The sequence below is a fragment of the Myxocyprinus asiaticus genome, chromosome 30 (genome assembly GCF_019703515.2).
Source record: "Myxocyprinus asiaticus isolate MX2 ecotype Aquarium Trade chromosome 30, UBuf_Myxa_2, whole genome shotgun sequence".
Classification (NCBI taxonomy): Eukaryota; Metazoa; Chordata; class Actinopteri; order Cypriniformes; family Catostomidae; genus Myxocyprinus; species Myxocyprinus asiaticus.
This window is the reverse complement of record NC_059373.1, coordinates 3509624-3526597: the sequence shown is the minus strand read 5'-3', so window position 1 is coordinate 3526597 and position 16974 is coordinate 3509624. Positions and strand designations below refer to the sequence as shown.

General features: G+C 38.6%; 1 protein-coding gene across 1 annotated transcript; it reads right to left on the bottom strand.

The window, feature by feature from the left end:
* Window positions 1–762: 762 nt before the first annotated feature.
* Window positions 763–16491, bottom strand: LOC127420867 (transcription factor Sp4-like). The gene is made up of 6 exons (XM_051663452.1): window positions 15945–16491; window positions 15549–15631; window positions 10444–11884; window positions 8328–8532; window positions 6205–6404; window positions 763–4062 (listed from the first exon to the last, which is right to left on the bottom strand). Exons 1-6 carry the CDS (start codon window positions 15949–15951, stop codon window positions 3812–3814), a joined length of 2187 nt encoding a protein of 728 aa, XP_051519412.1. The 5' UTR covers window positions 15952–16491; the 3' UTR covers window positions 763–3811.
* Window positions 16492–16974: the final 483 nt, after the last annotated feature.

Genomic DNA, 16974 nt, shown 5'->3' with positions numbered 1-16974 from the left:
CTTTTTGCAAACCAACCTCTATGCTTCACCTGGTTCTCCTATAATAAGAAATATTAACACAAAATCTGGGTGAGACCTGTCAAATTAACATTTATTGAAAAGAGGCAGGTGCACCGCAGGCAGAGAAAGTCTCGACCAAAGTCTTTCTAGCAAGTCAGTCCACTGTCGGCCATCTTTGGAACGCTCTCGTGAGGCTATTTCCAGTCATACCAGTGCAGCTCCTATCTACTTGAATGGGGAAAGACCTAAATATCAAATACGGTTGGTCAAGATTACGATCAAAGAACATATTTTAAATCATCAATGAAATCTTACAATACTGGTATCATAAATTATGATTCTTTACCTCATATTTCGCTAAAAACGCAATTTTCCCGGCTTGTCTAGCTAATGCGCACGCGCGTTCTAGAGTTGATTGACAGGCGATGTCTGTATCGGAAATGTAATTGACTCTTCTACCTGTAAGGCGGGAATTCTACACCCGTTGGGCGTTCCAATTTCTCCCATTCATTTTAATAGACGTGGCCCACCTCTGCTAAACAGTCAGACCTCAGCAGCTGTTTAGCGGGATAAAAGCTTCCCTTTGTTGAAGCACTGCAGAGCTGTCAATCAAACTAAGAGAAAGACAAAAGAGCGCCGCCCACCTCCCCACCTGAGCTCATCTCTGCCTCCACACACACACCTCACTTCTGTTCTCCTGTCAGTACCTTTCAGCAGCTTTCACTCACTTTCAGCATATATATAAACAAATATTTATACAATTTGGCTACCTCTCTTTCAGAAACCTGAACTACTAATATACCCGTACATGGCATAGTTTAGGTGCTTAAATGTTCCCCGTGCAGATTAAAATAAATAATAAAGAATTAGACTAGACATGGAATATTTAAGACAGAATTACTCACTTTAATTTCAAGTGTTATGCAGGCAAATATTTGTAATCTTTTTCCTCGTTTTATTTACCCATTACCATAACACGTTTGTACAAAGGTATTTTTAAAAATATCAATAAACTGCAGCCTTTCAGGCTAACCTGGCTAAAAACCCATTATCAAATGCCATGAGGACAAAGAAACATCTTAGAAAAATGATTTACAAATGAGGTGTCACTAGAAAATATTAAAGAAAAATCGGTCGCCACAGAAAATATTACCAAAAAAAAAAAAAAAAACAAAAACAAAAAAAAAAAAACGTCTATTTATAATTGTTTGGTATCAACCACTTTTTAAACTTTTTTTTTTTTCCTCTTTGAAACATGTTATGGTGTGAAAAAGTCAGATAAATTAAAAGCCATGGTTTTACTTCCTAAAAGGACCACGTTTAGAAATAACAGATCGCTACTAAATAGATCGTTAGCGAAAATGAACCATGCAGCACGTCATCTGCATTAACAGCACACAACACACATTAGCAAATACTAATATTTAGGATAAATAATAAATTACACACACACAGCGTCGTCTACTTGTGCTGTGTGGTAACCAAAACGCGGGGCCTCAAATTAAAAATGAAAAAATAAAGATAACAATAAAGAATGCTAGAAAACTCACGAATAAGAACGCCACCACACATATTTCTGAACATCGAACTGAACTGAGTGGCTTTAGGGGTGTGTTCCACCTCAAAGCCGCTTTTCCGTCGTCGGGCCGATCGGTTTGAGTTGCATTTGCACTTGAGCACGGTTCGGTACGATAACAAACCGTTCCGGTTACTCTTACGTACGTAGCGGCGATTTGTCACTTGCCCAGTCAGTCCTTTCAAATCTTCATTTGAACGAGCCAACGAGCCTGGATTTATTCTGTATAAATTTGCTCTGCAACGAAAACAGTTCGACCTGATGGTGGAAAAGTGAATAAAGACATTCGGTACCGTGGATATTTCTGCATGTAACAGGGTCGAATCTCTACTGCACATAAAGTGATCACAAATGTCAATGGGCAACAGGTGGACACACATTTGAATAAAAGAGCCGAGCACTGACGTGGGTCGAGGGTTGGGTTTATCTACATCTCAGCCGGATAATCGAGACTCTGATAACCTCATTCGAAGTATCTCGTCTTCACAGACCACAGTATTCAGCTGTATAAAAAGATTATGTGGTCAGCTGGGCACTACTGCACATAAATATATTTTAAAACGAAGCCGACATCGCCACCCAGCTGTAACGTAGTGATACTGCAGTCTTTGTTAAGGCATCAGAGTACAGTTCATATGACTAGGGAGAACGTCTCTAGATGTTTTTCCGTAAAGACACCTATTCTACCCCTCGGTAATGTAAACATGGTTTTACGAAGATTGTCTTTATAGTATTGCTTTCACTGAACATTGAGCATGTCTTAGAAAGCTTTTTCTTTCTATTGTTTTTTTTAAACAGAAACGTCTTTCAAATCATAATCTATTCTTAAAGGGATAGTTCACCCAAACCATGTCACTTTCTTTCTTCCGTGGAACACAAAAGGAGCTGAACAGTAGCGGTTCTAGCTTGTATAGCGCCCTGGGCGAAACACGCTTCAACACGCCCGCAAAGTTGTTCACGGGGGATGCCGCCGCCCCCCGCAAGATGCCGCCCTGGGCAGCTGCCCATGTCGCCCTTGCCTGGAGCTGAATGTTATGGACTGAGCGCCTCAGTCAACATTTACGTTCGTTGCATCTTTTTATCCATAGAAGCAAGAAAGTAATACAGGTTTGGAACAATTTAAGGTACATTTGAGTAAATAATGAAAGATTTTTCGTTTTTGGGTGATCTGTCCCTTTAACTGGAATGCATCGTTTGTAAATCTAATGTGCTTATTTTTGTTGTTCTTTTAAATAGCCCCTAAATCCTTTTCTATACTCTTGTTTCTCATACATAAATTTGATTTAACTGCTGCAAATCTGCACAAGGTGAATCTGTCGGGCCACGTTCCTCTTGTGCAGTGCAAAATATTATAATTAAATACTGTAAGTCAGGTTCAATGCAGAACAGTCGAGCATCCAACACGCACGGCGTTAATCCCTAAACCATTCTGTATGTGAGGTTATGATTGGCTGATGAACGCACTTCAATCACAGACCACGTCACTCAAAAAGCTTGTGCTAAGGTTCTTAAAGGGATAGTTCAACCAAAAATGTAACTCTGAAATCATGTGCTCATCCTCATGTTGTTTTTAGGAAATTTTAACCAGAACGACAACCTCAGTCACCATTCACTTTCATTGTATGGAAAATATAGATGTAATGAAAGCTAATTGAGACTAAAAAAAGTTCCTTCTGAATTCCACGAAAGAAAGTCAAAGAAAGTTTGGAACAACATTAGGGTGAGTAAATGATGACAACTTTAATTTTTGGGGTGATCTATCCCTTTAACATGTCTGGTCACTACCAACACAGATCGTGTGCAACCTCCTAGCCTTATCGCATGCAAAACGACAGACCAATGCGCGACTGCAGCTGTGAAATGCGAGGCTCCAAGACAAGATTTTCATCCCCGACTGGAACAAAGTGTATTTTAAATTCATGATGATTTTTAAAACATACTTTTTCTGCATAGCCACACATTTTCAGTCATCTGGGAACTTCTTGTGCTACTCGAAATAAAAAACTCCATCATTCAATGCGTAATGTCTTCTAACAGCTTATGTTATTTCCATACTTTCTTTAGATTATTCTTTGTCATAATATTTGATAGTATTAAATTTCCATTTGAAAAAAAAAAATTTACCACGCTCAAACAGCTGTCCATTCTCAATAGAAAAAGAACAAACATAACAAATGAACATATATAAACAAACAATATCATGGTGCTTTTTTCTAATAATATTTGCAGGGAAAACTACTCAAACTCCTCCTCTAAATTGTTTGAAGTCGTGGGCGTGGCTGGGTTCGAATCCTGCGAGAGTGATGCCACGGTCACGATCTGCGGCGAGCCCAGGACCTCGTCCACCTCTTCCTCCATGTCCTCTGTGGTGATGATGGTAAGCGCTGCTCCACCTTTCTTGTTCTGGTGGGTTTTGATGTGCTTTGAAAGGTGGTCGCTCCGCATGAACCTCTTGGAACATTCTGGACACTCAAACCTCTTTTCTCCTGAGTGGGACAGGGAAAATGATTCGTTTATGTAGACTGATGCAAGAAAAGATAATAGTTGTGTCTGTTACTGATCGACAGATACTGTTTTGTAAATGCCTGATGCTGACACCTAGAGAGCAGGGTGGCCAATGTAATGCTGATATATATATATATATATATATATATATATATATATATATATATATATATATATATACACACCGATCAGCCACAACATTAAAACCACCTGCCTAATATTGTGCAGGTCCCCCACGTGCCGTCAAAACAGCACCAACCCGCATCTCAGAATAGCATTCAGAGATTATATTCTTCTAAATACAATTGTACAGAGCGGTTATCCGAGTTACCGTAGATTTGGTCAGTTCTAACCAGTCTGGTCATTCTCTGTTTATCTCTCTCATCAACAAGGCATTTCCGTCCACAGAACTGCCGCTCACTGGATGTTTTTTGTTTTTGGCACCATTCGGAGTAAATTCTAGAGACTGTTGTGTGTGTAAATCCCAGGAGATCAGCAGTTACAGAAATACTCAAACCAGCCCATCTGGCACCAACAATCATCCATGCGATTATCTAATCAGCCAATCATGTGGCAGCAGTGCATAAAATCATGCAGATATGGGTCAGGACCTTCAGTTAATGTTCACATCAACCATCAGAATGGGGAAAAAATTATTTCAGTGATTTGGACCGTGGCATGATTGTTGGTGCAGAGAATGGCCAGACTGGTTCAAACTGACAAAGTCTACGGTAACTCGGATAACTGCTCTGTACAATTGTGGTGATATTCTGAGATGCGGGTTGGCGCTGTTTTGGCAGCACAAGGGTGACCTACACAATATTACGCAGGTGGTTTTAATGTTGTGGCTGATCAGTGTATATACATACATACATACATATATATATATATATGTGTGTGTGTGTGTGTATATATAATACAATTTCTTATATACTATTTGTTATCAAATGATCTAATACTTATATAGTACAATTATAATAATTTTAATTATATAATTAAATTATCTAAAAAAATATTATATTTTTTTAATAAAAATGCACTATTATATTTAGAATAATCAAATTATATAAAAATAATCATACAAAATACTGTATATAATAATATATATTTAATTTGTATTATATTATATCTATATACGTATATTATTAAATAATTATAGTATGATAAATAATAAGATTTCTGGCCAAATTCTAAGGAAGAGTTGCATGAATCTAATGCAGATAAGTTCAAAATTAAATTATAATAACACTTCAGTTTTATTCAATCCTAAAGACTTTCCATAAATAATTCAATCTTATTAAAATTGAGTTTTGTACTCAGAATAATACAATTATGTAAAAATGATAATACAATTAAAATACAATTTCTGGTCAAATTATAAAGAAACATTGCATTATTCCTATGCAGAAAAGTTTGAAATTCGATTATAATTATACTTCAATTTAATTAAATACTGAAAACTATCAACAGGTAGTTTATTCTAATTAAAAATGGTCTATTTGTACTAATTTTTGTGTGTACTATGTATTTGTACGTTTATTAGAGTTTTGTCATCATCAAACTTATTGAGAGTTTCCTGTGCGCTTCACTCATGAGGCTCCACTCCAATTACGTTGAGGCTTTAGGGGCCGCTTTCCAAAGGTTTTTCTGTCTAAACGGGCTAGATGGACATCTTTGATTGACTTTTTATTGTCTTGTGCAGGAGTGCCATTGATTTTAATGCCGTGTCAGGTTAAAAATAATGTCAACTTTTAAAAGAGAGTTCTCGAGACACCTGTGTTCTGCTATATTTGTTACGCTGCACCTAGATTTTTAACGCAAGGATGCATTAGGTCTGAACAGCCCCTAAGAAGACAGGCAGTAGACAAGGCCTCTCACTAAGTTTTGGAAAAGAGCTAGCATTTATTTAAAATTGTTTAAAATATATGAAAACAGAAATGTGCATTATCCACACTAGGATATAGATTGTAGATATGAGGTAAATATGAAGCTGATAATCTCAAAATTAACGATACAACAGTCAATCTCTAGTGCGAATTACTGATTTTTAGCAATTGTTAAGCATGCTAAAACCCCTAAATGTTCGTTTCAGCCTCTGTGTGGATCTGTTCAGGTGTGTGTACCTGTGTGTGTCCTGCGATGTCGCTGTAGCTCGTCGCTCCTTGTAAAGCGTTTTCCGCAGAAGATCCAGTTGCAGACGAAAGGTCTCTCTCCCGTGTGCCAGCGGAGGTGGGCTCTCAGGTGAGATGTTTTACCATAAACCTTCCCACAACCCTCCATATGACACACATGCTGTTTCTTCTTTGAGGGGTCGCTGTTGTTTCTGTTATAAGAGCACAATACAGAAAACGGATTTACAGAACCTTTTCAAACACACATTTAACCCGCAATAAAACTCTAAAATGATTCGAAACGTTTCTTTATGTAAAAACGGGTCTTTTGCAATGTAGATTTTCTGTGCATTTTACTATTTTGCAAAGATGAGTGGTGCTCCACGATGCCAGGGTGTTGTTAAGTGTAAGCATGCACGTTGCAATGTGGTTGCTAGGGTATTCTGAGCAGTTGCTAGGGTGTTCTGGGTGGTTGCTAGGTCTCTGAATTTCGTTTTATCATCTGCTAGTCCAGTTGTTTTGACCTTAACACATATGTTTGCACAAGTTATGGGAAGTTTAATACTTAGGGTTAGGGCTTTGTTCAAGCCCAACGTATGAGCAATAACAGTAGTGATGCCTTCGCTATAGGGCCGAAACGATTAATCTACGTTATCGACAATATCAACAATAAAAAAAATTGTTGTCGAATAGTCGTTTGATGTCATTTAACGTAACATAAGATCATATGAAACTCTAGTGATGATGCGTGAGAGCAGCACTGCAGCTCACACCTGATTGAGGAGAGGAAGAAAACACAGCTCACAGTCCAGATGACTCCAAACCTTCCGAACAGCTTCAGGTGATGTAGATCGCAAAGTATGAGGAAATTATACAAAAATACAAAGTAAGTAAATACTCTCGTTGTGGAGCCGGAGCTTAAGCAAAACTTACATTACAAAGCGTCTTTAAAGGCAACACCCCGGCATTATATCTTTAATGCATCCTTTATTAAATTTCAAATAATAAAGAAGCATGTCATATAAATACGGACAAACTCCGAAACTGGCATTTCTCTGTGCGGTCAGCACCTCTTCTATGAGTCGCGTGAAGTGACACGATCTAAGGGGGAGAGATGGAGACTGCACCTGGCTGATGAATATTCTCTCTTGCTGCAGCTAGATTATAAAGTGATGACTCACGACGTATTAAATCATAATATATTTGTCAAGGTGTGTATCTTTTCGTGAAGAAATCGGTGATACGCAGCTCTATTAAGAAGAGAAAGTTTGAGTTAAAGATGGATGAGCTTTTGATTTGTTTTTGTTTTGGCTTGTTTTCCAATATAAATATCTAAAACTCCTTTTAAACAAATGTACATTTTCTTTTAAGAAAATGTTTTTTATCTGAGAATGTTGAATATAATAATAAATATTTTAAAATATGTAAAAATCCTTTAAAAAAAGATGCATTGACCTGAGAAGCAGCATATAAGATATTTAGACTTGCTTTTAGAGAATATATCTTGAATATAAGTATATTTTGTCTTTACTGCACTCACTGAAGTATAACCAAGTGAAAAAAATACACTTATATATAAAATACACCTATATTCTAAGTCTAAATATCTTATGTTGTTTCTCAAGCTAATGTATCTTTAGACAATTTTAAAATGGAAAACAAGACAAAAACACTTGATATCAACAGGATTTTTTGCCGTCAAAAAGTATTTTTTCCTTTAATTCAGTGAATGTCATTTAGAGGTATTTTTAAAAGATGATTTTGTCCTCTTTATTGTTAGTAAGCATGTTTAATACAACCTTTTAAGTCGGGGCACAAGCCGAATAATCGGTTAAGAGCTATTGATTAATCGTTGCAATAATCGCCCGAATAATCGTTAGATTAATCGACTATCAAAAATAATCGTTAGTTGCAGCCATACTTCACAAACACCACTATTTTACAGTGTAAGTACATCTTGGCATTTTCATACTTTCTTTTACAAAAAACAGCATAAAAAGCGAAATACTTGAGTGTAAACCAAAAACTACATTGCGTGTAAAACCCCTTCCGTTCTGGTACACTCCTCCTCTTGAAAACTCTCATATTACACTCCTTTACTCTCATTTTCCCTCTCCTTTTCTTCTCGGCTGTACCTCCCCTCTCCATCTCTGCAGTTCGGGCAGGAGCAGGCCACCCTGCGCAGTCTCTTGCTGGGTTGACCTTCCTGGTCAGACGGGCTCTGGACCTGCCCCATCTGATCCGGACTCGCTGCACTCAGGGTCGTGCTGCTGATGTTGCCAACAGTGACCGTCATTGGGGCCGACTGAACTTTGACCCCCTCTTGACCCTGCTGCTGACCTGTGGGAATGATGAAACAGTGCAGGTGATTAAATCAGGTTCTGAGTGGTTGACTGAAAGAACTGGTTCAAATGTCAATGGATGAAAACTACAATGGCAAGTTTAGGGAAACACCAAAAAAAACAAAAAAAAAAAAACAAAAAATATATATATATATATATATATATATATATATATAATAAAATAATTATTTTTACACTGCATTAAAAATATAATTAATTAAAAATATTTAAAATTAAATATAAAAATTATCTAATATAATAGTATATCATATAATGAAATAAATAAATTATACAAATAATAAATAACAATGTACTGAAATTATTTATAATTCTAACATAGAATTATTCTATAATTATATTTTTAATACCATTTTGTAACATGGTCCGATGCTACCTAGGTAAAGTACATCTCAGGAATCTGTCCAAACTTTTCTCCTCAGAAAAGCCAGAGAAGGGTGGGAACGAACTTGAACAAAGAGTCTGAAATCTGACACCAAACGAAGGATTCGGAAACAACATTCAGACTCCAACTCATAAAATATAAATGGCTTAATTTGCCGTTTTACTGCAGAAGTAATAAAGAGACCATGGAAAAAGACATAACTGCATTTTATGCTATTGTTTACAGCTGATTTACAGGAAAAGAAAAGGAAATTCAAATATTAGAAAATTGTATTAAATAATAGTCGTTTTCAAAATAACACCAAATACAACCAAGACAACCAAAATGGATGTATGGTTAGAATAAGTTTGTGATGTGATAATTCTTGGAAAATGTATTGATATCATTTGAGAATTTCACAATCAGATCCTTGAAGCCAACATGAAACAGCATTCACAACCAATTTTACTGACAAATTTATGAGTGGAAGAATATTCAACAAAAATAATGTAGGGCAGGACTTTGTTATTTCCATCTGGAATTGATTGTATTGTGAAAAATGGTCTTTAAATGACAGGTTGTAAATGATGTTAAGGGATGGGGTAAAAAAAAAAAAAAGTCAGCCTAAAAGTCATTCCAGAGGCATTTTGATGTAATAAAAAATAATAAATAAAATAATATGAAAATATAAAATGTTTCATATGGAATAACATGCACTGATGATTCATTCACAATAAAAACAGGAACGTATATTAAACTTTTAATATATATAAATATACAAACATTTTATTTTCATGCTGACTCAAAGTGAATTCAAGAAAAGCTCATAATACCAAATAAACATCAGCAACATTTATTAATCAAAGCACATTAAAAAAATTATAACAATTGTGACTCACCCCTCCTTAATTAAAAAAAAAAGCACAAATTGCTGTTACAGTGAGGCACTTACAATGGAAGTGAATGGGGCCAGTCCATAAATGCAAAACTACCCAAACAAATAGTTTAAGTCTGACCCTATGAAATCGGTTTTATTTGTTTTTTCTAAATAAAAACTTTTATTCAATACAACAGCATTCTTGCTTGTGAGATATTTCTTAAATATAATAATAATAATTATTATTATTATTACAGTAAATACTACATTGTACTATGCAGTAGTAATATATTTAGCAATTTCTTCAATTCTGCCATCAAGCTTGTATTTTCAATTGCACTTTTATTTTGATATTAAGGCTTTTCCATTCTGTGTTTTTGACGGTAGTTTCACACCTCCAGATAAGACGTTTGTTATATGGCGTATAAGTGTGTTTATTAAAGCGCAGAATGTTGCGATTTAATTCTATAAATATGTAGTCTGGAGGCGCTGTGTGCTTTACAGTAAATGTGCGCTCTCTTCTGTCATCTACTACTCGGTGCTCTGTACTACCAGTACTGGAGAAACACTGACATTGTTAAATCTTTTTTATTTTAGCATTGACTTGGTACCAAAGTATCGATACTTCTGAACAGGCCAGACGCTCTTACCTTGCACACCGGTGATGGTGAGTGGTACACTCTGCACCTGGACTCCAGCTGTACCCAAACCCGCAATATTCAACATCTGCACCCCCGTCCCGGAGGGCAGCTGTGCTGCGCTCAGTGTGATGGGCGACCCACCGAGCGTCAGTGGGGCAATTTTCGTGAAAGTGCTCCCGCTTGTGTTTGATGCCACTGGGGCAAGAGTCAGCTGCTGGGGTACGCCCGCATTCTGCACCTGAACGGTCTGCCAGCTGATCTGCCCTGAGGGCGTGAGAGTTGGCGTTCGGATCAGAACCTGCGTTGGGTTCTGGAAGGCCTGAAGCTGGAGGTTCTGCTGAACTGGTTGTAAAGTCTGGCCCGGTTGGATCTGTATGGATCCTTGGACCACCTGCTGCTGTGGCGATTGGATCTGAATCTGCTGGAAAACAGGGTGGCCTACGATTTGGAATTGCTGTATTTGGCCAGTTTGTTCTGATGCAAGTTGAAGCCCATTGGATTGAGAAACGTTCTGGATGTCCGTCTCGCCATCCTTCTGGGCCTCTGTAGATCCAGTGGACACCACAGTAGCCGTTGTTAATGTTGTACCATCCGTAGAGGATACAACAATTGAATCGGTTCCCGACGAAGTCGTTGTGCAAGATTCAGCAGTACTAGCGATGGTTGACGTTATCACCTGGTTGCCATTCAAAATACTTCCGTCACTTGATTGGACTAGCTGAACAGACCCACCACTTCCGGCAACGTTGTTGATAACCGGTAAAGCCAACGTTACGCCACCAAGATTGATGGGCAACGTAGTCACCATTGGCGCTTGCGTACCCTGAATAGTTTGCAACTGGAGAGGGAATGATGGCCTGATCTGAAGCGGAATGGTCTGATTGGCTAGATTCTGTGTGACGATGCTGGCCGACCCCGCCCTCTGGGGCGTGGCCAAAATGGCTTGGTTGTTTCCGGTAGGGATGAGCTGGATCTGTTCCGGCTGAACACTTAAGGTCGAGGGGTTATTTGGACTTATTTGGATCTGCTGTCCATCAGCGGTCTGCAAATGAGGAATCACCTGATATTGAATTCCGCCCGTTGAGTTAGGCAAATTCTGCACCTGGATGATTTGAAATTGTTGCTGCTGCTGTCCAGCAGATGCATTATTTGAAGTGACCGCCTTGATCTTTCGTCCAGCTGTGCCTTCACTGATTGCAACCCCTGACTGCTGGACGTTGTCCTTGGTTGTGGTCGCAGCATCAGGGGAAGTCGCAATGATCTGCCAGCCATTTCCTGTTAACTGCGCAGGAACTAGCTCGAGTTGTTGCGTAGGGTTCTGGAGTTGCAGCAGACCCTGATTCGGGTCGATAATTATCTGCTGTGGTGTGGCACCCTGACCATCGCCACCAACACCTCCTATTTTACTGCATGTCGCTGCAAGCAATGCGAGGGGGGACGGCTGTGCATCCTACACACACAAACAAACACACAAAAAAAGTGTGATGTCAATGTCAGCAGTTGTGGGTGGGTTTACAGGAAGAGCTGGTGGGCATATGAACCACAATCTCTCCATTTGTCTTTCACAGGTTCGAGAGACAAGCTCTTCATTTCAAAATTCATTCTAAGACATTTCAGATAAAACCAAGTTATTATAAATAAAAATATCCAACAATCTAAGTACAGTGTGGCCTAAAAGTTTGGGGCTACAAGTGAAAATGCTTCTATTTTGCATTTTTTGTATTTAATACAGTTTGTTCTCATAACAAAATATACTGTCAACATAACAATATTTGGTATGTTCCATGTTTTGCTTTAATGACAGTATGCACTCGAGCTGGTATGGACTCCACAAGTTTGTACAAAACTTGATCATGTTATCCAGTATGATTAAAAAATGCTTCAATGGAAGCATAGAAATATGACCATCTGTACAAATAAGCTAACATTGTGCACTGATCGAAATCAGCCGATATTTGTCTTAAATCCATGATCGTGCCTAGAATCAGGGCTGATCTTTTTTGCAGCATGCAGTTAATCACATATGCACTGCTACTCTAATAAATGAGCACTTGCTCAGCCCTTGAAGCATGACAGAGTGGCCTTTGGAGGGTGAGTTGTTGGCAATTCTAAGCATTCACAAATTTAAACTTTTAGACATAATGTAATTCATGTGAATATGCCATTTTGTATTTAAAAATGTGTTAAGAATTACACGTGTATGAATATTAAGTTGCACATTACAGTAGTAATTCTGACTCGCTGCACAGTGAGCAGGAAGAGGCTGCGAACGGGTATAAAAACTAATTAAACAACATATAAACATGCAAATACAAATCTGAGTACTTGTGTTGTAATGCGAGTCATGACAATCAGACGTGTGGCGCGATAGAGACTGTTTGAGCGATCATGAGCACATTCAGCTTCAATATTAGTGATGGGAAAATCTGATCATTTTACTGACTTGGATCTTTGAGTCTCGTTCAGCAAAATGATTTGTAATCTTTATTCAAGTCATTTCATTCATTTGAGCAGAATTAAATTAAAATGTAAAATTTTCAATTGCCAAATCCCCCCAACACGTCTACTTATGCAAGCTTTAATTATAGTCCCAATAAGGAAAAAATTATAATGCAGCCAAGGGCAAATTATGAGAAACAGAATGATTAGTTCACCTCTGGAATCTTCTTGTCCGAGTCGTTCGTTCTTTTGTCATGTGACAGCCGTTTAAGGACCATAGCGTATATGGCTATCACGTGACAAAAGAACGAACGACTCGGACCAGATGACTTGAGATGTGAACTAATCATTTCTGTTTCCTGTGTGAGCAATGCATAGCGTATACGGCTGTCATGTAACAAAAAAGCGAACGACTCTGACCATAGCGTATACGGCTGTCACGCGACAAAAGAACGAAGGACTCTGACCATAGCGTATACGGCTGTCACGTGACAAAAGAACAAACGTATCTGACCATAGCGTATACGGCTGTCATGTGACAAAAGAACGAACAACTCTGACCATAGCGTATACGGCTGTCACGTGACAAAAGAATGAACGACTCGGACCAGAAGACTCGAGAGGTGAACTAAATCATTTCTGTTTCCTGTATGAGCAATGCATAGCGTATACGGCTGTCATGTGACAAAAGAACGAACAACTCTGACCAAAGCGAATACGGCTGTCATGTGACAAAAGAACGAAGGACTCTGACCATAGTGTATACGGCTGTCATGTGACAAAAGAACGAAGGACTCTGACCATAGTGTATACGGCTGTCATGTGACAAAAGAACGAAGGACTCTGACCATAGTGTATACGGCTGTCATGTGACAAAAGAACAAACGACTCTGACCATAGTGTATACGGCTGTCACGTGACAAAAGAACAAACGACTCTGACCATAGCGTATACGGCTGTCATGTGACAAAATAACGAACGACTCTGACCATAGTGTATACGGCTGTCATGTGACAAAATAACGAACGACTCTGACCATAGTGTATACGGCTGTCATGTGACAAAAGAACGAACGACACCGACCATAGCGTATACGGCTGTCACGTGACAAAAGAACGAACAACTCTGACCATAGCATATACGGCTGTCATGTGACAAAATGACGAACGACTCTGACCAAAAGAGTTGAAAGGTGAACTAATCATTTCTGTTTCCTGTACAGCGCCTATGCGGTTTTCACGTAACAACCGAACGGAGGTTGCGCAATGCAAATGCGCAGTCAACACAAAATGTACGAATCACTCTCTGAGACTACACGTTCTTCTGAGTCACATAAAAGATTTGTTCAAAATGAACGAATCGTTCATGAACGACCCATCACTATTCAATATGCTCACTTGTGGTATCAATCAAACATGCGCGCTCTCAATATCTCATCAGTCACTCATCTCAGCATTGTGAGGATCCCAATTTAAATCAGATTAATGTTGGTCACAATACCACTTATAACAGATAATAAGAAGTAACTGTTTAACCTTCAATAACGGCACCGCGTCTTCACGCATTTGCTTAATAAATAGTGATTTGTGTTACAACAAGATGTCAATGACGGTAAACAAATCATAGATATTAATGATTTCTCACTGGAGCAGTTTTAAAGCTTGTAATGGATATCTTTTTCTTATTTTGAATGTATCTCTGCTGTGTGTGATGCTCTCATGGTTTTTACTGGTTGCCAATATGTCATGATGACCTTTTGATATTGACAAAAGCTATTCATGACTGTTTTTAATACAAATAAAAGTTAGCAATTCACAATTAATGTAATTTTAATGTAATTTTGGTGACACTTAATAAAAAGATTCCATTCGTTAACATTTGTTAATGCATTAGGTATCATGAACAAAATATTTTTACAGCATTTATTAATGATAATGTTAGTTAATAAAAATACAATTGTTCATTGTTAGTTCATGTTAGCTCATAGTGCATTAACGTGCATTAACTAATACAACTTGTATATGTTGTAAATAACATTAAATACATTCGTTTATGTTAACTACAGCAATGTTGTTAAATAATGTTAACAAATGGAACATTTTAGTAGTGTTACCGTAATTTTACTGTGTGGGGCATAAACGTATAACTGTAGCATATAACTTGAAAAAGTGTGGCAAAGGTCACTTTAAACAAAAATCGGTATAGGCCGATCTTAGTGTTAAAAAAATCAGAGATCGGTATCGGCCTCCAATTTCCTGATCGGTGCACCACTAGCTAACATGTCACAAATTTGCCTCTTTGCTTAGATTAGTGATCTAGAAACAGTGCATACTATTTCGAATTCATTTTACATTACAAACTTTCTTTGTTTTAAATATTTCAAAATCCTTAAACTTTATTTCCAGGTTTAAATTTAAAAATCCCAGCACCTACACATTTTGTACAAATGCATCACAATTCTAAATTCTAAATTCTAAAATGCTTAAAAGTGTAACATAACAGTTCACAAATGTTTCATCTAAGACTTAGTAATAATTGCACACACAAGGCATAACAAGATAAGACAGGAACAGTGTGTAACTGTGCCCAAGCAATAATCAGGAAGTGCTTTCAGTGCAAAAACTGAGCTGGCACACAAGCAACACACTTCAATCAAAACTTTGCATTTCTAATACCTGTGATCCAGAACTTTTCCCTTTCGTACCCCCTTCCCCACTGGTTTCCCCCCCATCTGTGGCCATTGCTTCCTTCTTTGGCTCTGTAAAAAGAGTTTTATGTCAGAGTCAAAGAAATGTGTGTGGGGAACTGCAAATTAAATGAATGCAAATAACACATTACACTTAAAACAACTTGATGAATATATTAAGTTTTACAATGCAAAACCTTCCTAGATATCTAAACATACATGCATCTCCTTAACAAGCATTGCACAAGCCCCAAAACTGATCAATGGGCACAAATAAACAGCAGATCCCATATGAACCTAAGGTGGGACACAGATGGATAGATGGCACATATGCACGCTTGGAGAAATAAGGGGTGGAGACGCATAAGGAGGGGAGGGTACGTACCACTCATTCCGCATTAATAAAACCCGGAGAGGAGTTGTTTAAGAGAAAAAAGGCCGGACGCCGTGGAAAGAAGGCAGGCAGCGGCCCAGAAGAAGGACGGCCTATTTTCTCCAGCGGCCGCAGACTGTGGCGCAGCTCTGACGCACGGACCCACCCCGCCAGGAAGGGCGGTGCCAATGCAAAAACACCCTTCAATAACGGAGCACAAAATGCCAATGGAGTCCAAGCGGTCGGGTCCAACAGAACCGGTCCTGTGCGCGTTAAAATCCGCCCTATTTGTGCTGCGCGCCTCGGAATTAAATGATATTCCTCCGCATATATATTTGCAGGTCTGTCAGCGAGCTCCGTGCGCGCGAAGGCCCACCCACTCCCATTTAAATATCTACGAATGCCAAACCATCACGTCCGGTCTATTTCTCTCTTTTCTATCGGCCCAGGATGAGTTTGAATGGGATTATTCCGCGGAATTCTCTCACGAAATTTCAATTTTTAGTGCACTATTGCCTTTGGAGCCTCACTAAAAATTGCTATGGCTTTTGTGGGCGGATGCTCCCCGCCCACATATTCAGATTGGATGGGAACCGACTGCCGGCGCGGTGACGTATGGGGTTTGTAGTTTAACAGAGAGCGAAGCCCGTTCGCTCCAGTTGCAAGAGGACTACAACTCCAATGACGCTGTACGTTGACGTGCTTGACGTTCCATAAGGGGGTGTTATCACGTTCGGTTGTTCGGAATGAAGAAGGGCGGGCTCTTGTGGCATGTGGGGGTTGGGCGAGTGGAAACGGGTGGAGAAACACGAACCATCGGCCCAGTTCGTCGAATAAACGCACAACCCACTCAAAATACACGCCCTTAACCACACGTAGCCCAACACAATTGTTCAATAAAGGAAATAAACAAACACTGCGCTAAATAACTGTCGAATATAATTAGGACTGCTATATGTAGGTTTCATGGCTGCACCTTAGAGGCCCACAAAATGTATTAGGACACTTAAAAATGTGCAAAACAAAATATCTAACTGACTTT

What these genes read in the sequence shown, in the direction of transcription:
- LOC127420867 (XM_051663452.1), bottom strand. An exon ending in CACCATCACCGGTGTGCAAG is followed by an intron (nt 8,533 to 10,443) that starts GTAAGAGCGTCT and finishes TCATTCCCACAG; the next exon opens with GTCAGCAGCAGGGTCAAGAG. An exon ending in TGCAGAGATGGAGAGGGGAG is followed by an intron (nt 6,405 to 8,327) that starts GTACAGCCGAGA and finishes CTCTTATAACAG; the next exon opens with AAACAACAGCGACCCCTCAA.